The 24,927-nt window shown below is 43.0% G+C and overlaps 1 protein-coding gene across 2 annotated transcripts in view; it reads left to right on the top strand.

The window, feature by feature from the left end:
• Positions 1-23,221, top strand: part of NPL (N-acetylneuraminate pyruvate lyase) — a 37,785-nt gene extending 14,564 nt beyond the window's left edge. The window contains exons 3-12 of one of the 2 annotated variants that reach the window (XM_077277604.1): positions 3,862-3,935; positions 7,226-7,313; positions 13,632-13,689; positions 15,278-15,353; positions 15,616-15,708; positions 16,035-16,177; positions 16,258-16,304; positions 17,685-17,769; positions 18,659-18,698; positions 21,107-23,221. In XM_077277604.1, coding sequence (XP_077133719.1) covers positions 3,862-3,935; positions 7,226-7,313; positions 13,632-13,689; positions 15,278-15,353; positions 15,616-15,708; positions 16,035-16,177; positions 16,258-16,304; positions 17,685-17,769; positions 18,659-18,698; positions 21,107-21,252 — 850 coding nt within the window. In that variant the 3' untranslated portion in view covers positions 21,253-23,221. The remainder of the gene's footprint in view (positions 1-3,861; positions 3,936-7,225; positions 7,314-13,631; positions 13,690-15,277; positions 15,354-15,615; positions 15,709-16,034; positions 16,178-16,257; positions 16,305-17,684; positions 17,770-18,658; positions 18,699-21,106) is intronic. The other variant, XM_077277605.1, reaches the window with a different exon arrangement.
• Positions 23,222-24,927: the final 1,706 nt, after the last annotated feature.

The following is a 24,927-nucleotide window of genomic DNA, read 5'->3' as shown; positions in this document are numbered from 1 at the left end:
GAAGTACTTTTTGACATAACCAGGACCTTTAAAATAGAATTGGCTGGTGTGCACGTGACTTGTCACATGTCAACACCCGGCCAATAGTGGCGCATGCGTGTGTTAATCGCCGAGCGCCGCGTCAGAGAGGGCATCATGCCTTGTCACGAGCGCCCGGAGGAAGACATCCTCCAGGCGCACGCGCAAGGCAGTGAAGACGCCGTTTGGGCCGGGAGCAAGGCGAGTACACACAGCGCATGCGCACGACCGCTGCTGAAGTTACTAAGCTGGCACTACCGAAATGGGAAGTCCAATTGGACGCAACTACACACATTATGTCGGACAGATGAACGGTGACATGATTAATAAATAACAGATGTATCAGGGAGCCATGCCAAATTATAATACATTGTGCGCAATCAAAATCACAGGGTGCTTCAAATTGTGTTGAAACAATAAGCACGTCATCATCCGCCGAGTATATTGCATAGTCCATTCCAGATGTTACAAGGTATAACAGGTCCCGGCAACTTGAAGGAAGATGTGATGAAAACTAAAACAGTATACAAATAAGGAAACAGGTTAAAAAGAGAATAAAACAAACTAAACAAGGATCCATATAGGATACCCACAAGGGAGCAGTATTAGGACGGGACTAAAGGGTAGTAACACACAGGACAACTGTCATAAAAAAAGGCCCCATAAGCCTCAAGGACATGAAAGGGGTTACAAGGCATATTGTCAGAGGGCCGTAATTTCCCAAAGGACATCATAAAAATGAAGAGAAGCTTAAGGACTCATTTATCCCTTTGGGTGTTATAGTGTCTAAACGGACAATCCAACCTGCTTCCCGTTGTGCTAAGATTTTTTTTATAGTTGCCACCTCACCCCCAGGTGTATACTTTCAATGCCTCTGACCCGAAAAGTCCCCACGTCACAGTCATGATATTGTTTAAAGTGACGGGGGATTGTCTTCAGGTCACAGGCATCAACCACTGCCTTGGCAGCACGGATATCCCTCACGTGCTCATGAACACGCACCCTCAGTTCTCTAGACGTCAATCCGACGTAGATCAGGGAACATCCACATGTGGCATAATAGATAACGTTTGAAGTGCCACATGTGATATGTTGCCTGATATTGTATTCCCTAGATCCGTCGGATGACCTAAAGACCGAGGTTCGTAACATGTTAGTACAGGCCAAACAATGGCCACATTGAAATGACCCCAACAATGGGCCTCGAGTACCAAAGGGATTCGTAATAGGTGGAACATAATGGCTGCGAACCAGCAGGTTACCCAGATTTGGGGATCTTCTCGCTGTCATTGCTGGAAAATCACCCAAAACTGGGACCAAGAAGGGCTCTGTCTTTAGCACCGGCCAATGCCTGGCCAGGATCTCTCTCATATTGGACCACTCATGATTGCATGTGGTAATGAACCTGACTCTCTCATCCTGTACCTTTATCTGTCCCCTATTTCTAGCTGGGTAGAGGAGATCCCTTCGGGGTGTCCTTCTTGCTCTATCAAAGCCCCGCCTGATGCTCCTGCGGCTATAGCCGCGAGCCTCAAAACGCGATCCAAGGTCGGTACACTGTGAGAAAAATTTCTCATCCATATTATGCCACATGTGGATGTTCCCTGATCTACGTCGGATTGACGTCTAGAGAACTGAGGGTGCGTGTTCGTGAGCACGTGAGGGAATATCCGTGCTGCCAAGGCAGTGGTCGATACCTCTGACCTGAAGACAATCCCCCGTCACTTTAAACAATATCATGACTGTGACGTGGGGACTTTTCGGGTCAGAGGCATTGAAAGTATACACCTGGGGGTGAGGTGGCAACTATAAAAAAATCTTAGCACAATGGGAAGCAGGTTGGATTGTCCGTTTAGACACTATAACACCCAAAGGGCTAAATGAGTCCTTAAGCTTCTCTTCATTTTTATGATGTCCTTTGGGAAATTACGGCCCTCTGACAATATGCCTTGTAACCCCTTTCATGTCCTTTAGGCTTATGGGGCCTTTTTTTATGACAGTTGTCCTGTGTGTTACTACCCTTTAGTCCCGTCCTAATACTGCTCCCTTGTGGGTATCCTATATGGATCCTTGTTTAGTTTGTTTTATTCTTTTTTTAACCTGTTTCCTTATTTGTATACTGTTTTAGTTTTCATCACATCTTCCTTCAAGTTGCCGGGACCTGTTATACCTTGTAACATCTGGAATGGACTATGCAATATACTCGGCGGATGATGACGTGCTTATTGTTTCAACACAATTTGAAGCACCCTGTGATTTTGATTGTGCACAATGTATTATAATTTGGCATGGCTCCCTGATACATCTGTTATTTATTAATCATGTCACCGTTCATCTGTCCGACATAATGTGTGTAGTTGCGTCCAATTGGACTTCCCATTTCGGTAGTGCCAGCTTAGTAACTTCAGCAGCGGTCGTGCGCATGCGCTGTGTGTACTCGCCTTGCTCCCGGCCCAAACGGCGTCTTCACTGCCTTGCGCGTGCGCCTGGAGGATGTCTTCCTCCGGGCGCTCGTGACAAGGCATGATGCCCTCTCTGACGCGGCGCTCGGCGATTAACACACGCATGCGCCACTAGTACCGCCACTATTGGCTGGGTGTTGACATGTGACAAGTCACGTGCACACCAGCCAATCCTATTTTAAGGTCCTGGTTATGTCAAAAAGTACTTCCCCTTGAGAAAGCAAGACCACCGGAAGAAGCGAAACGCGCGTCGGGGGCTCTGTACATTGGATCCGATCTGGTGCCCGCTGTCCCATCTTGGTAAGCGTCGCTGTCTTTTGTTTACATAATGCTGTGGGATATGCTTTACCCACGAGCCTGACTATTAATGGATGTTTTTGGCAGCTTTGCACTTTTTAAGGATAGACTCTTTATATGGGCAGCTCGCAACGGTGGTTATCCACATGTTCCATCCTTATGCACTTTGGTGCTTATTTATTCTATATATACTGTATGCACTTTATTTACTTGCATAATAAAATATTACCTTTTGTAGTACCTAGACACTCCTGTTGTACTCCTTGATCTAATGTTCTTGTATGGAGTTGGTTTCTTTGGTTTGGGGTTCTTATACGCTATTTAGTGTTTTGATCCTCTCCATTGTTGTCTAATATGTTTCCTGGTTCTGTTGTCACTATAGAATCCTGTGTAACCTCTTCATGTAGGTGACTGTCCTGTTGCCTGACACTGGTTAGACTGCAAACTGAGGGCTCTCTCTGCTATCTTATACTAGTGTTCGAGAGAAAAGCAGAGGGTTGTACACTTCATTAGAACAGTGAGTGAGGAAAGCATCCAAGTTATCAGGGTGGGCAGATCACACAGGCTGTAGATGGGGAGGAAAGCACATACAACACAGTCTGCACATGTATGAGTGTAGCGAGAATGCCAATCTTAAACTCTGTGGCAGCAAGGGGTGGGCACACTCTCTGCAGCATCAGTGTCTGTCAGCACAAGGGAGAAGAGTTCATTCATCGACTGTAGAAGAAGACAGTGTACAGGACTGCAGCAGCAGTTTCATGGTTACGAAGATGTCACATCCATCATGTTTTAAGTGGCTGGACATGTCAACATAAGGAGTCTGAAACTAGGTGCCGGTGCAAACTGAATAACCTGTCTAAAAGGAATGAATGAAGCTTGAAGCTCCTAGGCTGCCATTCCAAATCTGAAACTTCTACCTCTGTGCCCTCTATGATATAATGTCTTTACATAAAGAACTTATGTGCAGAGAAATAATAGACCGTTCAAGCATTTGCATGACATGACCACTCTCGATCTTCTGCAAAAATATACATAACATATAGAACTGGATATATCTGGTAATGTTTCTATTTTCTTTTTATAGTGAGATCAATCTTTCCATCATCCAGCAATATGTAGATTACCTGGTACAGAAGCAGAAAGTTAAGAATATTTTTGGTGAGTTTCTACAAATATAATTTGTTGCCAAGTCACAAGTCTATTGTCGTAAAGCCCACCATGTTCGTGAAATGTGGTTGAATAGAGGAGAAATCCGTTAATTCGTATTATACTCAGAATGGTGATTACAAACCATGTCTCTCGCTTCGAAGGATCAGTATACTGTGCACATTGATTTAGTTGGAATGGACCTCCAGGGTCATCATGTCCAACTCTCTGCTCAATAAAGTGCAGGATTCACTAAACCATCTCAGACAGATGTCTGTCCAGCCTCTTTTTGAAGACTTCCATTGAAGGAGAACTCACCACCTCTCATGGCAGTCTGTTCCACTCATTGATCACCCTCACTGCCAAAAAAGTTTTTCTAATATCTACCGTATATACTCGAGTATAAGCCGAGATTTTCAGCCCAAATTTTTGGGCTGAAAGTGCCCCTCTCGGCTTATACTCGAGTCATGATCGGTGGTGGGGTCGGCGGGTGAGCACTGTCATATACTCACCTAGTCCCGGCGTTCCTGTCGCTCCCCCTGCCTGTCACACTGTCTTCGGTGCCGCAGCCTCTTCCCCTGAGCGGTCACGTGGGACCGCTCATTAGAGAAATGAATAGGCTGCTCCACCCCCCATAGGGGCGGAGCCGCATAATTCATTTCTCTAATCAGCGGTGCCGGTGACCGCTGACAGAGGAAGAGGCTGCGGCACCGAAGAACAGCTGTCCGGGGGAAGGAGCGGGACGCCGGGAGCAGGTAAGTATTACATATTCACCTGTCCGCGTTCCACACGCCGGGCGCCGCGCCATCTTCCCGGCGTCTCTCCGCTCTGACTGTTCAGGCAGAGGGCGTGATGACGCATATAGTGTGCGCGCCGCCCTCTGCCTGATCAGTCAGTGCGGAGAGACGCCGGGACGGGACGCTGAGGAGCTGCAAGCAAGAGAGGTGAGTATGTGTTTTTTTTGTTTTTTTTTTTATTGCAGCAGCAGCAGCAGCTATGGGGCAATAATGGACGGTGCAGAGCACTATATGGCATAGCTATGGGGCAATGGTGCAGAGCACTATATGGCACAGCTATGGGGCAATGGTGCAGAGCACTATATGGCACAGCTATGGGGCAATGGTGCAGAGCACTATATGGCACAGCTATGGGGCAATAATGGACGGTGCAGAGCACTATATGGCACAGCTATGGGGCAACGGTGCAGAGCACTATATGGCACAGCTATGGGGCAACGGTGCAGAGCACTATATGGCACAGCTATGGGGCAACGGTGCAGAGCACTATATGGCACAGCTATGGGGCAACGGTGCAGAGCACTATATGGCACAGCTATGGGGCAACGGTGCAGAGCACTATATGGCACAGCTATGGGGCAACGGTGCAGAGCACTATATGGCACAGCTATGGGGCAATGGTGCAGAGCACTATATGGCACAGCTATGGGGCAACGGTGCAGAGCACTATATGGCACAGCTATGGGGCAACGGTGCAGAGCACTATATGGCACAGCTATGGGGCAACGGTGCAGAGCACTATATGGCACAGCTATGGGGCAACGGTGCAGAGCACTATATGGCACAGCTATGGGGCAACGGTGCAGAGCACTATATGGCACAGCTATGGGGCAACGGTGCAGAGCACTATATGGCACAGCTATGGGGCAATGGTGCAGAGCACTATATGGCACAGCTATGGGGCAATGGTGCAGAGCACTATATGGCACAGCTATGGGGCAACGGTGCAGAGCACTATATGGCACAGCTATGGGGCAATGGTGCAGAGCACTATATGGCACAGCTATGGGGCAACGGTGCAGAGCACTATATGGCACAGCTATGGGGCAATGGTGCAGAGCACTATATGGCACAGCTATGGGGCAACGGTGCAGAGCACTATATGGCACAGCTATGGGGCAACGGTGCAGAGCACTATATGGCACAGCTATGGGGCAACGGTGCAGAGCATTATATATATATATGGCACAGCTATGGGGCAACGGTGCAGAGCACTATATGGCACAGCTATGGGGCAATGGTGCAGAGCACTATATGGCACAGCTATGGGGCAACGGTGCAGAGCACTATATGGCACAGCTATGGGGCAACGGTGCAGAGCATTATATATATGGCACAGCTATGGGGCAACGGTGCAGAGCATTATATATATGGCACAGCTTTATGTGGAGTATCTATGGGGCAATGGTGCAGAGCATTGTATATATGGCACAGCTTTATGTGGAGCATCTATGGGGCCATAATGAACGGTGCAGAGCATTATATGTGGCACAGCTTTATGTGGAGCATCTATGGGGCCATAATGAACGGTATGGAGTATCTATTTTTAATTTTGAAATTCACCGGTACCTGCTGCATTTTCCACCCTAGGCTTATACTCAAGTCAATAAGTTTTCCCAGTTTTTTGTGGCAAAATTAGGGGGGTCGGCTTATACTCGGGTCGGCTTATACTCGAGTATATACGGTAATCTCTATCTTCTCCCTTTCAGATTCATTCCAATGCTTCTTGTGTTTCCATGAGTAAATGAGAATAATGATGATCCCTCTAAACTGTGACATCCCTTCAGATATTTGTAGACAGCTATTAAGTCTCCTCTTAGATTTCTTTTTTTGCAAGCTAACCATTCCCAGATCCTTTAATCGTTCTTGTAGGACATAGTTTGCAGTCTGCTCACCATCTTGGTCGCACTTCTCTGAACTTGCTTCAGTTTTTCAATGTCTTTTTTAAAATAATGGTTAATTTTCTTGTAGCATCATAAAAGGAAAAATGAAACTTTCCCTGTTAGGTTTCACTCCATATTATAGCTTGTCTGTGGAGATGGAGCAGTGGGAAATTTTGTAGCCATCCTAACGTCTGTTGAATAGGAGCTGATCTGAAGAACTCGACAGCAGCTGCTACACATTGAACGGATCTGTGCAGTGGGGCACTGCTCAATGATTAGGTGCTAATAACAGCTGATCGTGGGGTGTCTGACCCCAACATTCGATATCGATGACCTAATGCAAGGATAGGTATCAGTATATGTATGGATACCCCTTTTAAGTCTCTGTATAGGACAAAGATTTAGGTAGGAATGTCATCACCTGGGGCAAAGTGACTCGCACCAAACACCAAGGCACATGCCCCACAGTTGCCCTCCTAGCTGTTCCCATGATATAGGGATTGGCAGTGTTGTGTGTTTCCTTCTGACAACCAGCATGCTTGAACTTGTGGCCTAATGATAATTACAAAGCTCTATATTTAGATTACATTTTCATTTTTGCCTTATTTTGCATGTTCTACAGTGAATGGGACTACAGGAGAAGGGATATCCCTCAGTGTCCAGGAGAGAAAGAGGCTTGCTGAGGAGTGGGTGAAGCACGCCAGAGGCAAGTGAGTGGCACTGGATTAGGGTAAAACCACAGAGAAGTATATAATTTAGTGCACTGGAGATATGTCCCTTCAGCACTCTACATGCTGACATGATGTATTCTCATACTATATTGTTCTTTAGTTGTGAAGTTTTTCTTATACTGCATTGTTCCTAGGTAAAACTTCTTAGGCTAGGTTCACATTGCGTTAGGGCAATCCGTTTAGCGCTAGCGGATTGCGCTAACGCAATGTTTTTTTCGGGGCCGCGTTTAGGGGTCGCGTTAACGTCCCCGCTCTCGCAGATCCCCGATCTGCGAGAGTGGGGAAAGGACCTCGGGCGCGCCGCGGACGCTGCAAGCAGCGTCCGCGGCGCATCACAAAAGAACGGCACATCGCTAGCGCGAGCCGAAAAAGGCACGCGCTAGCGGCGAAATTTACATTGCTGTCAATGGGTGCGCTAACGGACCCTTTGCACGGCGTTAATTGCGACATTTTCGCCGTGCAGCGCTGTCCGTTAGCGTGCACACATTAACGCAATGTGAACCTATCCTTAGAAGGGTTCATAAATGGATAGTTTACGTAAATAAAAGCAATTTAATACTTTGTTACACCTTTGAGGCTTTTGGCGCCTCTTTGTCCCACCTGCTCTTCCACATGGATAGCCAAGTCATTTTCTGCCTGAGCAAAGCTCCTTCGGCAGGGCATTTTATCACCAGACGAAATTTCTGATCTTATGGACCAGATTGTCCACGTGGGTAATTGTGACGACGCAGCATTGTATCTTAATTAACCAGAGGTCTATTTTCTGCAAGCCAGGAAGAATAGACTGTTATCTCTGTGTTTACTAATTTATTTGTTTTTTTTCTTCACTTGGTCAAGAGTCTTAAATGTTGACTCTTCTTTCATACAGGGTCATGGAACAATGATGTTTGCTGATATGCTGATTACACATTGTCCAGGCCTGCTAGTTTGTTGACTTGCAAAATAGAGGAGGAAAAATTATGCAAATAGATTAAATAAACAAATAATGCAACTTGATGTAGTCACCATTCTTCCTCTTTACCTATGAATGCTGGATTGAAGGACACCCGTTAACTATGAAAAGAGGTTATATGCCTCTGTAACAGGAGACTGAGACAACCAAGAGATCCAAAGAACCAGAGACTCTGGCTCCATCACGAGGGACACAGATTTGTCAATCTACAGGATGCCACCTTAGGGGACCATGGCCCTGTCTGAAAGAATGCAGATCTTCTCCATTGACCATCACTGACCCACGGATACGTTTGTGAAAGCCAGAAATGAGACCCACCGGTCCCCTGACTCCATGGAGATGTTCGGAGAAGCCAGGTTGTGACCATCCGGTCAACTGGCCTTGTACCTGAATGGATTGTCCTCTTCCTGAACTTGTTGATACCTCTACTGTATGTGCATGCCACAGGTGGGGTAGTCTGCCATGGAAGCTTTGAAGTAACAGCTGCTCTTATCGCGGCAAGTCAGCGGAAGGGTGAGACTCTAATTTTGCGCAATCTTGGGTATTTTGCTGGGACTGTTCTATGTATTATTTTCCATTTTTCTATTTCAATAAGCTATTGCTAAGCTATTTTACCCTCACACTGTGTTGGTTGAGTAGTACTAAACCCACGGTAAAAGGATAGCGGGCGTTCGATGGTATGATCCCTGGTCAAAGTGGTTTCGGCTAGTGGACCAGGGTGCCCACTGACATTTCAGGTTCTCGGTTTCCTCCAAGCCATCGCCTCTCTCCTCCCGGCAGGCGTCATCATTCCCCTTCCTTCTCAAGAACCCTTCTCTGGTTTCAATTCCAATCTTTTCTAAAGAAGGACTGTTCGCTCTGTCCGATCCTGAATCTCAAGCTACTTAACCGTTGAGTGCTCCTCTTTCATTTCCAAATAGAATCCCTCTGCTCGGTAGTTGCCTCCATAGAGCCCGAGGAGTTCCTCTGCTCGGTGGACATCCAGGATGCCTATCTCCACATCCTGGTCTGCTTGGCACATTAGAGGTTTCTCTGCTTCATCGTCCAGGGGGAGCAACATCAGCTCACAGCCAGGGTGGATTGATTTAAATCACGCCGATTTAAATCATGATTTAAATCACGATTTAAATCAAAAGATTTTTTTCTATTTAAATCGGATCGATTTAAATCATGATTTTAATCATGATTTAAATCACTGATTTAAATCCAAAGGTTTTTTTTAATATAAATCACGATTAAAATGAGAAGTGAGAGCAGTGCGCATGTGCGCCCATAGTTACACGGACAAAACTAGGGGCAACGATCTAACGCCAGGGTGAGGGGGGGGACCCCAAAGTAAGTAAAAATCTTTTTTGTTTTACTATATGGCAATAGGTAGGTGTTTAAAAGCAGCATGTCTTAATTGTATAAACTATTAATAGCCTCCACATTTTGTTCATACTGCCCCTTTAATTCCACACTTCTAGCTTGGTTTCATTTTTGGTTTAGTTTCTTTTTCCATTCAGTTGACATGCCCAAACTTGTTGGATAGTCAGCATCCTACAGAAACCTCTGGAAGAGCATGGCATTGTGAATGTTACACATATACAGCCTTTATTCTACTGAGTTAAACAACTCAGCTTTATCTCATGATGGAAGAACCTTTGGATGGTAAAATATTTTCCTCAAAAAGCAGTTTATTGAAAAAAATCCGATTTAAATCAAAAAAATCCGATTTAAATCAAAAAAATCCGATTTTTTTGATTTTTTTAAAAAAACATTGATTTTTATCCACCCTGCTCACAGCTATCCCCTTTGGGCTAGCCTCTACTCCCAAAGTGTTCATGAAGGTTATGGCGGCTGTCATGGTCATTCTTCATTCCAAGGGAATTGTAGTCATTCCCTACCTGGACGACCTCCTGATCAACGGCCCATCTTTCCGAGAAAGTCTTCAGGTCACCCTGGATGCTCTTACCCGTCTTGGATTGGTAGTCAACATAGCAAAATCGTCTCTGATCCCGGCCCAGCACCTAGTTTTCCTGGGCATGTTCCTCGATACCGCAAAAGTTCTTCTTCCAGAGGAAAATATTTTTTTCACTCCACATGGGGAATTCGTACTCTGAGTTTTGTAGGAAAGATGAGTGCCGCAATGGAAGCAGTCCCTTTCACGCAGTTCCATTCCTGGTCCCTCCATCTGGCCCTCCTGTCAGCTTGAGACAAAAGGATCTAGTCTCTGGATCACCCCATATTTCTTCTTCTTTGAGTGAGTGAGTGAGTGAGTGAGTGAGGCAGTCTCTGGCATGGTGGAGTCTCTCCCCCTCCATTCGGCAGGGGAGATCATTCCTTCCCTTTCATTGGCGAGTTGTCAGTGTCTTACATTAGGATAAGGTGGTCTTGCAACCAGTTCCTTCATTCCTTCATAGGGATGTCTCCCAATTCCACATCAACGAGGATATTTTCCTTCCTTTCTTCTCTCCATTTCCTGTCTATCCCCTGGAAAGGTCTCTCCACAACCTGGACCTAGCTAGTCTGAGCCTTGCGTCTCTACATGTCAAGGACCGCATCCTTCAAGCGTTCTGATGCCTTGTTTGTCATTCCTGAGAGTCGTCGTAAGGGACTCCCTGCCTCCAAGTCTACTATTGCACTCTGAAATCAATTCAGTATGCTGGAGAATTATTGAGTTAAGGGTAGAACACCCCCTCCGGGAGTGAGGACTCATTCCACCCGAGCAGTGGGGGCCTCCTTGGCTGTTTGCCACCAGGCCTCTGCAGTCCAGATTTGCAGGGCCGCTACCTGGTCTTCTCTTCATACTTTTGTAAGATTCTACAGGGTACATCCTACGCCTCGGCTGGTGCCGGCCTAGGTAGGTAGGTGTTGCAAACGGCGGTTGCCTGTCATCCAATCTGATTTGGACACTCTAGTCTGTTCCCTCCCTTGGGACTGCTTTAGTAAGTCCCATGGTTATTTGTGTCCCGCGATGAAGAAGGATTTTTTTTGTATTCTCAGTAAAATCTCTTTTCTTGGACCCTTCATTGGGGGACACAGCTCCCACTCTTTTATTTTTGTCCATGTTGGCCCTGTGGTCCTCGGTTGGGATGGAAACTCCAGTGTAAGTGCTCAGCATAGAGCGCCGGATAAATGTGATCCCAAACATTATGTAAAATGTTCCCAATAAAAGCTTCAACTTCATTCACCAAAAAAGCCCCCACTCAGGTCCTACATTTGTTAACCGAAATATGAGGCTGTATGTTACTGGTAGCACAAAGGCTTGGAAAAGCGCAAAGCGCTATGGCTCCTCACCCCCCCCCCCCCCCCCAAAAAAAAAAACCAAAACAGTGAATTCTAATGCCCCAGTCACTTCTGAGCCCCACAATGTGCCTAGACCGCATGTAGTGTCCTCTGTTTAGCATTTCTGTAGAGATGAGCGCCCACTTAATTCCTGCTCTTCTGGCACTTAGGGCCTCTGTACATGGAGTCCGCATGCTGTCTACGATAATTTGTTCTCCAAGAGTCACATAGTGCTGCTTCCATCTAGAGTCTCGCTCTGTGGCTAAGCAGTACTGTACAGACACATATGGGTTGTCACCACATTCAGCAGAAATTGTGACAAATTTTGGTGCAATTTTTCCTCATGTGACAATGCAAATTCTAGGGCTAAAACAAAATGATTGAGATAAAATTTTAATTCTTCTTCATCACCCAATGCTATAAAATTCTGTGACACGTGTCAATATGATAACTGCACCCCTAGATGAATTCCCTGAAATGTGTAATTTGTAAAATTAGGTCACATATGTGCGGGGGGGTCTGATGTTCTGGCACCCAGTGTAACATGGCACCTGCAAACCATTTTAGCAAAATAAGTACTACAATATGGCACTCATTCCCTTCTGAGAATTGCACTGTGCCTCAAAAGTAGTTTTCGATCACATATGGGGTTTCTGCGTACACAAGAGAAATTATACAACATACCATACTTTGTGGTCCATTTTCTCCTTTTATTCCTTTTAAAAAATTGAAAACTTGAGGCCAAAGTAACAGTAGAAAAAAATGTTAATTTTCTAGTGACTCAGCCCAATGTTATACAATTCTGTGAATCTCTGGAGGGTTAAAAATGCTCATTACACAACTAGATGAACTCCTTAAGAGGTGTAGTTTCCAAAATGGGGTCACTTGTGGGAGTTTCTGCTGTTTTGGCATGTCAGGGACTCTTTAAACGTGCCTTGGCATTTGCAATCTGTTCCAGCCAAAATTGCACCTCGGAATTCAGTTGGCGCCCTTTCCCTCCTGAGCCCTGCCATGCGCCCAAACTGTAGTTTTCCACCACATATAGGGTATCTGTGTACTCAAGACAAATTGCATAACAAATTGTGTAGTCTATTTTCTCCTCGTACCTTATGAAAATGAAAAATGTGGGGCTGAAGGAACATTTGCGCTGGAAAAAATGTTTGTTTGTTTTTTATTTTCACTGCTCAACGTTATAAAATTTTGTGAAGCACCTGTGGGTTCAAGCTGCTCACCACACCTGTAGATAAGTTTCTTTAGGGGTGTAGTTTCCAAAATGGGATCACTTGTGGGGGGGTCACCACTGTTTAGGCACATCAGAGACTCTCCAACTGCGACATGTTGTCTGCTAGCGATTCCAGGCAAAGTCAAATGGCGCTCCTTCCCTTCCAAGCCCTGACGTACACCCAAACAGTAGTTTTCCTCCACATATGGGGGTATCTGTATATTTTGGAGAAATTGCAGAACATATTGTATTGTCAATTTTCTCCTGGGGCTAAATGAACATTTTTGTGGGAAAAATTAAAATGCTGATGTTTTCCTTTCACATTACTTTATTCCTGTGAAGCATCTAAAGGGTTAATAAACTTCTTAAATGTGGTTTTGAGCACTTTAACATGCTATTTATAATGTTTTTACAGCATGACTAACTGGCTTAAGGGTATAAAAATTGAAAGTTTGAAAATTGCTAAATTTTCACCAAAAGTCCGATATTTTACAAATAAATGCAAAAAAAAATAATTCCCACTAGCATTAAAGTACAGTGTGTCAAGAAAAACATTCTCAGAATCACTGGGATTCGTTGAAGTGTTACCGAGTTCTTACCATATAAAGTAACACAGGTCAGAATTGGAAAATGAGGCTGTCCGGAAGGTGAAAACAGGCTCAGGGGTGAAGGGGTTAAGCAAATCTAAAATGTATTCAGTTTTTTTTTTTTTTTTTTTTGTAATTCACAAATGGCTTCATTAGTTTCCAGACTCCATACTATATCTTCATGTCTGCCTTTAGAAAACTCATACATTACAGGTAGAGTATACAGCACTTTATGTCCAGTCTCACCAACATATTTCCATCTCTTGTAGGATGGACAACGTGATCGTACATGTTGGTTGCGTGAGCCTGGAGGACTCAAAAGATTTGGTGAGTGATCCTGATGTATCTTTACTTGTTCTCATTTATATATTTGACACCAGCATTAACCCCTTCATGACCCGGGGTATTTTAATTTTTTCGTTTTCGTTTTTCGCTCCCCTCCTTCCGAGGGCCATAACTTTACTTTTCCGTTAATATGGCTATGTGAGGGCTTATTTTTTGTGGGACAAGTTGTTCTTTTGAACGACATCATTGGTTTTTGCATGTCATGTACTAGAAAATGGAGAAAAAAATTCCAAGTGCGGTGAAATTGCAAAAAAAGTGCAATCCCACACTGTTTTTTTGTTTGGCTTTTTTGCTAGGTTCATTAAATGCTAAAACTGACCTGCCATTTTGATTCTCCAGGTCATTACGAGTTCATAGACACCAAACATATCTATTTTTTTTTTATCTAAATGGTAAAAAATAAATTGCAAACTTTGCGGAAAAAAAAAAATTGCGCAATTTTCTGATACCCGTAGCATCTCCATTTTTCGTGATCTCGGGTTGGGTGAGGCCTTATTTTTTGCGTGCACTGCTGAGCTGACTTTTTTAATTCTACCACTTTTGTGCAGATACATTCTTTTGATTGCCCGTTATTGCATTTTAATGCAATGTCGCGGGGACCAAAACAACTAATTCTGGTGTTTTTAATTTTTTTCTCGCTATGCCGTTTTGCGATCAGGTTATTCCTTTTTTTGTATTGATAGATCGGGCGATTCTGAACACGGCGATACCAAATATGTGTATATTTGATTTTTTTTTTTTATTATTATTATTTTATTTTGAATGGGGCGAAAGGGGGGGGGGTGATTTAAACTTTTATATTTTTTTATTTTTTTCATATTTTTTAAAACATTTTTGTAACTTTTGCCATGCTTCAATAGCCTCCATGGGAGGCTAGAAGCTGGCACAACTCGATCGGCTCTGCTACATAGGAGCGAAGCTTAGATCGCCTCTATGTAGTAGAATTACAGGCTTGCTATGAGCGCCGACCACAGGGTGGCACTCAAAGCAATCCGGCATCAACAACCATAGAGGTCAAAAGGAGACCTCTGGTTACTATCGCTGACCCCCGATCACGTGACTGGGGTCAGCGAAGTGCGCATTTCCGGCCCAATGACTGGAAGCACTAGTTAAGTGCCTCTGTCAGCGTTTGACAGCAGCATTTAACTAGTTAATAGCTGCGGGTGAATCACGATTCCACCCTCCGCTATTGCGGGCACGTGTCAGCTGTTCAAAACAGCTGACCTGTCCCAGCTTTGATGCGGGCTCCCCGCCGGAGGCCCACATCAAAGCAGGGGATCTGACCTCGGACATACTATCCCGTCCGAGGTCAGAAAGGGGTTAATTATCAACACAAGAAGGGGTTAATTAACAACACAAGAAGTGGTTGTCGAGGACTTTGATTTCCCCTCGGCTGCTTTTCCACATTATCCATATGGCACATTATGGTAAAGATTCTTGTACTTCGTTTGTTGGGGAATTGCTCATAATGCAAGTGAATAAATATTATCGAGGCATGGTGAGCGTTGTAGTACCACTACAGCTGTAATCTTAACCAAACCTCATATTTTTACCTATTGTTCTTCATCAGGCTGCTCACGCTGCTTCCTGTGGAGCCGACGCCATCAGTGCTGTGAGCCCCTCAGTCCTCAAACCGTCATGTCCAGGTATAGAATTACTTATCCTTCAGAAGTTAGTCTCGTGTCAGAGAATGGCACTGTTGGGTCACTAGTTGAGACCAGCTAGTACAGATTTGGGAATTTGTTTCATTTATCCGCTTGGCTTTGCAAGTCTGAGCCAAGATTGTCCAAACCGGATAATCATACGATAAATCAAATGTTAATTTGGGTTTTTGAACCACTTGCACCTTTTTTCTTCATGTTTGGTTACTACTACTCCTGTGCCACTCATCACGTTCCTATCCCATAGATGCCTTAGTTATGTTTATGAAGGAAGTGGCGTCTGCTGCACCAAGTCTTCCGTTCTATTACTACCACATTCCTAGCCTCACTGGTGTAACGTGTGAGTATGCATTACCTGGAGATTTGGGGTATACCGAAATGTGTGTCCATGTTTTGTCAATGGTCTAATGTATCTAAAATGAAGCCACTGTACAAAAATATTTGGTTAAACCCTTCCCTTTTTCGAGCTTTAATTTTCCCACTCTTCTTCATAGTTCTTGTAGTTCTTTTTTTTCTTTTGTACGATTGATGGAGAGGTGTGAGGGCTTGTTTTTTTGTTTATTACTTTGTACTTTTCTAATCATACCATTTTACAATGCAAACATCCATTTTCTTGTTTTTTGAAGGGAGCAGAGACCAAAAATATTTATCTTTTATCTTTTACAGTTCAGGTGAATGATTTGACTGGCAGGATGAAAGTTCACATCCCGTCGTTCCGAGGAGTGAAGTTTAGTGGCACCAACCTTTTGGATTTCAGTATGAGTATCCATGGGTATAAAGATTGCGATTTTCTCTATGGTGTGGATGAGGCAAGTGTTCCTTACTAATTTACAATGTAACATGAAATATAACAAAGTCAGTAAGATTTACATTTTGATTGCTTTTGCAGCAACTTTTGGGAGCTTTAGTATTCGGGGCTCATGGAGCAGTGGGCAGGTAAAGCATGACTCCTTCATTCATACATTTAATGTTTAAAGTTTTAGATGTTGCAGATTTTCCCTATCCATTAAGTAAAATAGGTTACTTGCATTTTTTTTGAACGTATGCAGCAAAAAAAAACTTACCGAAAACTTCTAGTAGGAACGTAGCCTCAAGGCATATTTACAAGATCAATCTTTAGTAGCGCAACTGCCTTCTTTTTTTTTGCCAGCAGTGGCATTGTTGGGTCACCAGCCTGAACTGTGCGGTAGCCAATGTCGCTTGCAGAGGCAACTTTGCCTCTGCAACACTGGATGAATGCATGACCTAAAATCTCTCTGGACCCAGTTATTCTGCCAGCTTCACAGTAGAGCTTGCAAACTATTCAGCAAAAACGTGCAAGCTTTGCTCTTCTTGCCTAGGACACCGATCACCTCTGATACTCAACAGAGGTGGCTGGCAATCAGTAGTAAGCTATAGAATTAAAAGACCCTCCATTCTTGAGAATGCAGAGGATTTTTATGGTTGGGGTCACGCAAGCATATTAAAAATTGTCAGTTTCAATCAGAAAACTTGGACAATTTTTTTTTCACTTATCATCCGAATGCAATCTACTTTTTGTTATTAAAGCATTTTTTTGTTATAGCAGCAATTATTAATCATTTAGAAGACCATTTAGTTTCCTATGTAAGAGAATTGCAATGTAACCGTTGAAAAAAACAAAACCTGATGCTATGTTGATGATCTATATGGGATAGATGCAAATGGATGAGACTGACCCAACATACAGAAGTGTATGCTGCAATTTTATTTTATTTTTTTCACAAGCAGATTAAGTCTATAAAAAATTAGCTAAAAAGCATGTCTGAAACTGCTCAATTAAATAACATTGGTCCTAGTTCTGTCCGTTTTTTCACGGTAAGTTCTCGGACCAAAAATATGCTTTTGTGAACCTTCTACAATCATAGCGAGCAAATTTCAAAGGTCCACTTTGCAACTCTAGCCAGTTATCAAGTCGAATAAACTCCTTTAATGCATTTGTGTCAACCTTTCAGAATTTATAGAGTTTAAGAGGTTCAGGATTTAGAGGATGGTTCACGTTTCTTTTTCAATAGATATTTCAATCCACAACACTGATAAAAATATATACAGGCTTAGGCCATACATTTCTGATAGTGACGGTTCAAAGCAAGAAACGGTGTCCAGCTACAGAGTGAATGGAGAGAGGGTCATGGAAATTTGAATAACCTAGAAGCATCCCTTAAAGTTAATTTTATTTTTTTTTTGCTTTGTATTGACTGGGATTCATTGATTTGGAATTATTGAAATTATTTTTAAATAGCATATTTGTTTATTATTAAATATTGGTGATTTTTTTTTTTTTTTTTTTATATACAGCACGTACAACTATTTAGGAGCAACCACCAATAAAATGCTGACTGCATATGCAGAAGGAGACCTAGAAAAAGCCCGAAAGATTCAGGTATGTTCAAGGGAATGTACAGGTCCTTCTCAAAAAATTAGCATATAGTGTTAAATTTCATTATTTACCATAATGTAATGATTACAATTAAACTTTCATATATTATAGATTCATTATCCACCAACTGAAATTTGTCAGGTCTTTTATTGTTTTAATACTGATGATTTTGGCATACAACTCCTGATAACCCAAAAAACTTGTCTCAATAAATTAGCATATTTCACCCGTATTAAAACAATAAAAGACCTGACAAATTTCAGTTGGTGGATAATGAATCTATAGTATATGAAAGTTTAATTGTAATCATTACATTATGGTAAATAATGAAATTTAACACTATATGCTAATTTTTTGAGAAGGACCTGTATGTCTAGACTAAAGGTTCGTTTTCACGAACCAACCGGAAGCACAAAACAACAACTTGTTTAAAGGGAGTCTGTCACCCCAAAAATCATATTGGAGCTAAGCCCACTGGCATCAGGGGCTTATCTACAGCATTCTGTAATGCTGTAGATAAGCCCCCGATGTATCCTGAAAGATGAGAAATAAAGGTTAGATTATACTCACCCAGGGGCGGTCCGGGTCCGATGGGCGTCGCTGTTCGGTCCAGCGCTTCCTATTTTCATTCGATGACGTCCTCTTCTTGTCTTCTTGCCGCGGCTCCGGCGCAGGCGTACTTTGTCTGCCCTGTTGAGGGCAGAGCAAACTACTGCAGTGTGCAGGCGCCGGGGCAAGAAGACAAGAAGAGGACGTCATCGAATGAAGATGGGAAGCGCTGGACTGGACCGCGACGCCCATCGGACCCGGACCGCAGCGGGGCATAATATTTGTGGATGTGCTGATTATTAAAATTATTGCTATCAATAAATGTTGTACTTTTCTATTCCAGGTCAGAACACAGGAGTTCATAGCTTTTGTTTTCGCCCTTGGTATGTGATTCTAAAAACCTTAAAGAGCTTGTCTAATGAAAACAAGTTATCTTCTATCCACAGGATAGGTGATAACTTACAGATCTCTGGGGGGCCTGAACTGAAGGGCAGAAGGGGGAACTTTTATCCCTGACAGGGCATTTTAATGCTCGTTATAGCAAAGGGTGGAAGGTCAAACGACCAACCGACTGTTACTCCATTCATTACACTGGTCAACAGCATTTTTGGTGCCAAAGATATTTCATCGAATTTAGGGTATTTTTGGGGTGCTGATTCTGAATATGTCATCAGTTTTGCCAGATTGGCTCAAGTTTTTGAGATTTTTGGTATCTTATTTATAGCACTTGTTGGTAAATGCGACGCATCATCTCATTAATTTCTTTGGATTAGTACTTGAACTGAGCAGTTCTCAATATAGTTTTGTGTTAATTAGTGTTCTAAAAGTTTGTTCATAGCTTGATTTTTGCACTAACTTTATGTTGTTGTCTGTTTTCCAGTGAAAAGCATGAACTCATCAAGAAGAAGTTGTCTTAACGATCCAGACTCATTCTGTTACATTTGTGGTGAATACACACTGCCAAAACATAGAAGAAACATAACAGACTTCGTAAAAAAAGTGTATTTTGCCTATTTTGGGGTTATGCTTGGGGACCAAGACAAGTTTTGGGCACCACACATAGTGTGCAAAGCATGTATCGAATTATTACGAAAATGGAGCAAAGGACAAAGAAAAAGCTTCAAATTTGGTGTTCCAATGGTGTGGAGAGAGCCAAAAAATCATCATGATAACTGTTATTTATGGTAAACACAGGTACAGGCACATCTTCACAATGAGGGACAGGCCTTCTTGCAGATTCCATGTTACTCCCATTTTCGTTTCTTATGCTTATTGAATCCTTGCACTTGCACTGCACAGAAATAACAGTCATCATGATGATTTTTTGGCTCTCTCCACATCATTGGAACACCAAATTTGAAGCTTTTTCTTTGTCCTTTGCTCCATTTTCGTAATAATTCGATACATGCTTTGCACACTATGTGTGGTGCCCAAAACTTGTCTTGGTCCCCAAGCATAACCCCAAAATAGGCAAAATACACTTTTTTTACGAAGTCTGTTATGTTTCTTCTATGTTTTGGCAGTGTGTATTCACCACAAATGTAACAGAATGAGTCTGGATCGTTAAGACAACTTCTTCTTGATGAGTTCATGCTTTTCACTGGAAAACAGACAACAACATAAAGTTAGTGCAAAAATCAAGCTATGAACAAACTTTTAGAACACTAATTAACACAAAACTATATTGAGAACTGCTCAGTTCAAGTACTAATCCAAAGAAATTAATGAGATGATGCGTCGCATTTACCAACAAGTGCTATAAATAAGATACCAAAAATGTCAAAAACTTGAGCCAATCTGGCAAAACTGATAGCATATTCAGAATCAGCACCCCAAAAATACCCCAAATTCATTAAAATATTTTGGACACCAGAAAAAAAAATTTTTTTTGTTGACCTGTGTTATCTATAAGGCTGTTGGAAAGAGCGGAGCACAGCCCTCGGCAGCCACATGGTGGATGTATGGAGCGGTGGTTGAGCGTGTGCTTTGCTGCTCCATTCTAACTACGATTAAAGTGCACCGTTCTGCCGTTAGGTGTGGATCCCAGCGGTTGGACACCAACCTCTTTAGAAGGTATAAGGTGATGGGTTCCTCTGCATAGTTCAGTCATAGCCTTTTAATAATGCCTAGCAAACCTGTTTGTCAAAAAGCCACCAAATTCAGAACTTCCCCTTTAAAGTGGTTGCATGCCTCCCAGATACATCAGTTATTTTTGTTTTTCTGGACATTTAAGCTGTTAAGATGGTGTTATACAATAGTGAGCAACTCCTTTAACTTGTGCCTAACATAAAGTTTTCCCACTTTAGTAAGTGATTGCATATTACTAGGATGTGCCCTCACTTACAGATCTTCGAGATCCATTTGCTGGAAAGCCCACTATGCTTTTAATTGAGGGGTCCGTCCACCTGCTGCAACACTAAGTATACACACATTAAACCTACAAGTGTTTCCTCAATTGCCCACTTTCATCTGCAGTTTAAACTCCGCTCATCCACAAGGGGACAAGCCCCATTTAGTGTCACTTTGGGAATCTTCCAGGCCAAAACGCAACAGTATGACCAGTGGTGAGGTTTTCCCATTGATACAATGAGGCTCGTACAATGAGCCGTCTGAGTGCGCCCTTAGGGTGTATGTGCCATTGCACCATATTCCCATCCTCTCTGCCTTCTATGTCCCATGTGCAAAAGCAAAAACTCATGGACTTTCAGGGCTTGAAATGTCGAATATGTGGCTGTATATTTTAAGATGTCCAGCAAAATAGTTTACGTTTATTTCATTTCTTCTTTTGAAGGTTGGGGATTACCAGAATTTAAAAACATTATGTCTACGGTGTCTGGAATTGATCTAGGACCGCCAAGACTACCATTGGTCTCAGGCTTTAAAGTTGAGCATCTGGAAAAAATCAGAGCGGAAATGAAGAGGCTGGATCTTATATGAAGAAGAAAAACCACAACTGGACATACAACGAACAAGGCCGACACATTTCTGACATGTATGGTGGAGATGCTGCTTTGTTGTCTACCGCCGTAGGATACGGGCAGTCATCTTCCCGAAGACCATGGAGGCAACAAAAATGTCTACCTGTACTAATAACAGCTGCAATCTTCATCTGACACTAACCCGACCATGAAATCAATGATTTTGCTAAGTTTTATATAAAGACGAAATGTATTAAAGGGTTGTTCTCATCCTTCCTCTGTCTTAAGAGCACACTTTCTGGCTTTCTGTTTACCGGGGGACGCTGCACCGCTAGTCTGAATTGGGATCTCACCAACACTTTTAGCAGAGACTGCTTTGCCTCTGCTGCATCGGAGGAGAACAGAGGCTCTGAAGCTGGTAGGATCTAGCTAATCGGCCAGCTTCAGAGCCGCGCTTACAAGCTGTATAGCAAACAGATTGCAAGTGTGTTCTCCTTGCCTTGAAAACCAGCCACTGTTCATATACAGCAGAGGTAAACAGTAAGCTAATTAAAATTCCTCCGATCTTGAGAACAAAAACATTATTCAATAAGAAGTAAATGGTGAAGTTGCTTCTTTTACAAGCATTTGCAATTCTAACCACTTTAGAAGTTGAGACAACGCCTTTTAATATATGCGTGAACATTGTCCTATTTTATATAAGATTAATATCTGCCTAACTTCGTTTTTGCTACAGTGACCTATATTCTAAAACCTTTAAAAATCAAGCACTTTGAAAAATTTTAGCACTAAGTTATGGAAAAAAAGCAACTTTATCCCCCCAGTTGTATTTCTCCATAATGGCTCCTGTGTGATCGAGGAATGTTTTATATGCAAACTGGATGATGTTACACTGTTCTCCACCTTTCCGATAAGATACTTTGCTTATCTTACTGTCATCACTTGGAAAAAAATATATATATATTTTTGCACTTTCGTATGTTTTATCATCAGTTTCCTGCTTACACAGCAATTGAATCTGTATGGCCAGGAAAATACACAACATGGACGGTCAGTGTGAAAAGGAAACCACAATAAACAGAACTTGCTTGCAAATCTTGTTTGTTTTTCTCGTGTATCCTCACAAAATTACATATTGTATTTTAATCATTTCTGTTCAATTTTTCATATAACGATATTAAAAATGAATCAAAAATCTTTCAGTTTTTACACTTGCCTTTCCTGCTGTCTTATTGCAGGCAATGATGGGTAACACCTATATACCATGAGTAGCACAGGACCCACCATTCACGATAGATGATATGTCACCATTCACCCTTCCTTGACAATGACCTTTCCCTAGATCAGAACATGTCCAGAAGATGCTTGTATGCAATTTGACATGATTAGAGCTGGTCCGTTGCTGTGAATGTCCATGTGGCTGGTCAACAGGCTTCATGAGTCTAAGATTAGGCCTACTGGAGTGTATATTAATACCAACCAACAATGCTGAGCGCATACATATCAATAAATATAAAGAAAAACACGTCCGATTATCCACCACCCTCGGATCCTTCAGACGGAACCTGAAAACCCATCTCTTCAGGAAAGCCTACAGCCTACAATAACCATTCTGCCGCCTCACCAACCGCCCGAGCTGCCGCCTCATCACCGACCGCCCGAGCTGCCGCCACGTCACCGACCACCTGAACTGCCGCCACGTCACTGACCACCTGAACTGCCGCCACCTCACCAAGCAGCCGCCTCACCACCACCAGTGCTGCAGCACATCATCCTCCTGTCTCTTCCCCATTATCCTGAAGAATGTAAGTCCGCAAGGACAGGGTCCTCTCCCCTCTGTACCAGTCTGTCACTGTAAATTTGTTCACTGTTAACGATATCTATAACTCTGTATGTAACCCTTTTCACATGTACAGCACCATGGAATTAATGGTGCTATATAAATAATAATAAAATAATAATAAAAGTACTAATCAACTAAACCAACCAAAAACACTGTGCTATAAAGTCTCATAAATGATGTATTTTATTAAAGTAAATATGTGATTTAATGACAATAAATTACAACCATTGCAGAGTACCCTATGGAGGACCACAGCAAGTATATATACACTCACCGGCCACTTTATTAGGTACACCATGCTAGTAACGGGTTGGACCCCCTTTTGCCTTCAGAACTGCCTCAATTCTTCGTGGCATAGATTCAACAAGGTGCTGGAAGCATTCCTCAGAGATTTTGGTCCATATTGACATGATGGCATCACACAGTTGCCGCAGATTTGTCGGCTGCACATCCCAAAGATGCTCCATACAAGGCAGGATGGATCCATGCTTTCATGTTGTTTACGCCAAATTCTGACCCTACCATCCGAATGTCGCAGCAGAAATCGAGACTCATCAGACCAAGCAACGTTTTTCCAATCTTCTACTGTCCAATTTCGATGAGCTTGTACAAATTGTAGCCTCAGTTTCCTGTTCTTAGCTGAAAGGAGTGGTACCCGGTGTGGTCTTCTGCTGCTGTAGCCCATCTGCCTCAAAGTTCGACGCACTGTGCGTTCAGAGATGCTCTTAGGCCTACCTTGGTTGTAACGGGTGGCGATTTGAGTCACTGTTGCCTTTCTATCAGCTCGAACCAGTCTGCCCATTCTCCTCTGACCTCTGGCATCAACAAGGCATTTCCGCCCACAGAACTGCCGCTCACTGGATTTTTTTTCTTTTTCGGACCATTCTCTGTAAACCCTAGAGATGGTTGTGCGTGAAAATCCCAGTAGATCAGCAGTTTCTGAAATACTCAGACCAGCCCTTCTGGCACCAACAACCATGCCACGTTCAAAGGCACTCAAATCACCTTTCTTCCCCATACTGATGCTCGGTTTGAACTGCAGGAGATTGTCTTGACCATGTCTACATGCCTAAATGCACTGAGTTGCCGCCATGTGATTGGCTGATTAGAAATTAAGTGTTAACAAGAAGTTGGACAGGTGTACCTAATAAAGTGGCCAGTCAGTGTATATAAAAGCTTAGTATAAGACTAAATTAAATATAGAAATCCCAATGTCTATAAGGCATATCCCTATGCATCTTTAAGAAAACAGCATATCATCAAAGTCTAATACTGCCCTTGCATCAAGTAAGGAGACAATTGGGATAGGTGCTATGTGTCCCAACATGCGTTTCATCCTAGCTTTGTCAAGGGGTGTATCAAGCAAGGAGCAAATTATGGGTAAAGGAAGGGAACATCAGCCAATAAACATTTGGAATATGGGTGTTGAAATGACCAATTGCAGACACTGAAACGTATTGAAGACACAATCGTGTAGTGAAAAGATTCATAACATGAATGAATGCCAAGGTGCGCAGCCAACCAATAGGGGCATGGAGCGTCATGTGCATATGTTCTGTTACAGACCATGGAAGCTACTAAGTCACATTCAGGTGTATGCTCAGAAAACAGAAAGAACCTATGAAATATGAAAATATGCAACGCCATATGAGAGAGTTGTCCCACTGACAGAGACCACATTGACAACATATTTACAGTCACTATCATACCCGTCAGGAACTTTCGGCCACCAGAACAGGAAATCGGAGCATGCGGCATCACCAAGAGTGTATAGTGGGACACCTTTTAAAAAGAATCCGTCAGCAAAATCAACCCCACCCCCAAAACCGCATATATGGGCATGAAGGTCTT

Source organism: Ranitomeya variabilis, chromosome 8, assembly GCF_051348905.1.
Source record: "Ranitomeya variabilis isolate aRanVar5 chromosome 8, aRanVar5.hap1, whole genome shotgun sequence".
NCBI lineage: Eukaryota > Metazoa > Chordata > Amphibia > Anura > Dendrobatidae > Ranitomeya > Ranitomeya variabilis.
Note: the sequence above shows the minus strand (reverse complement) of the source record. Positions and strands in the feature narration are given on the sequence as shown.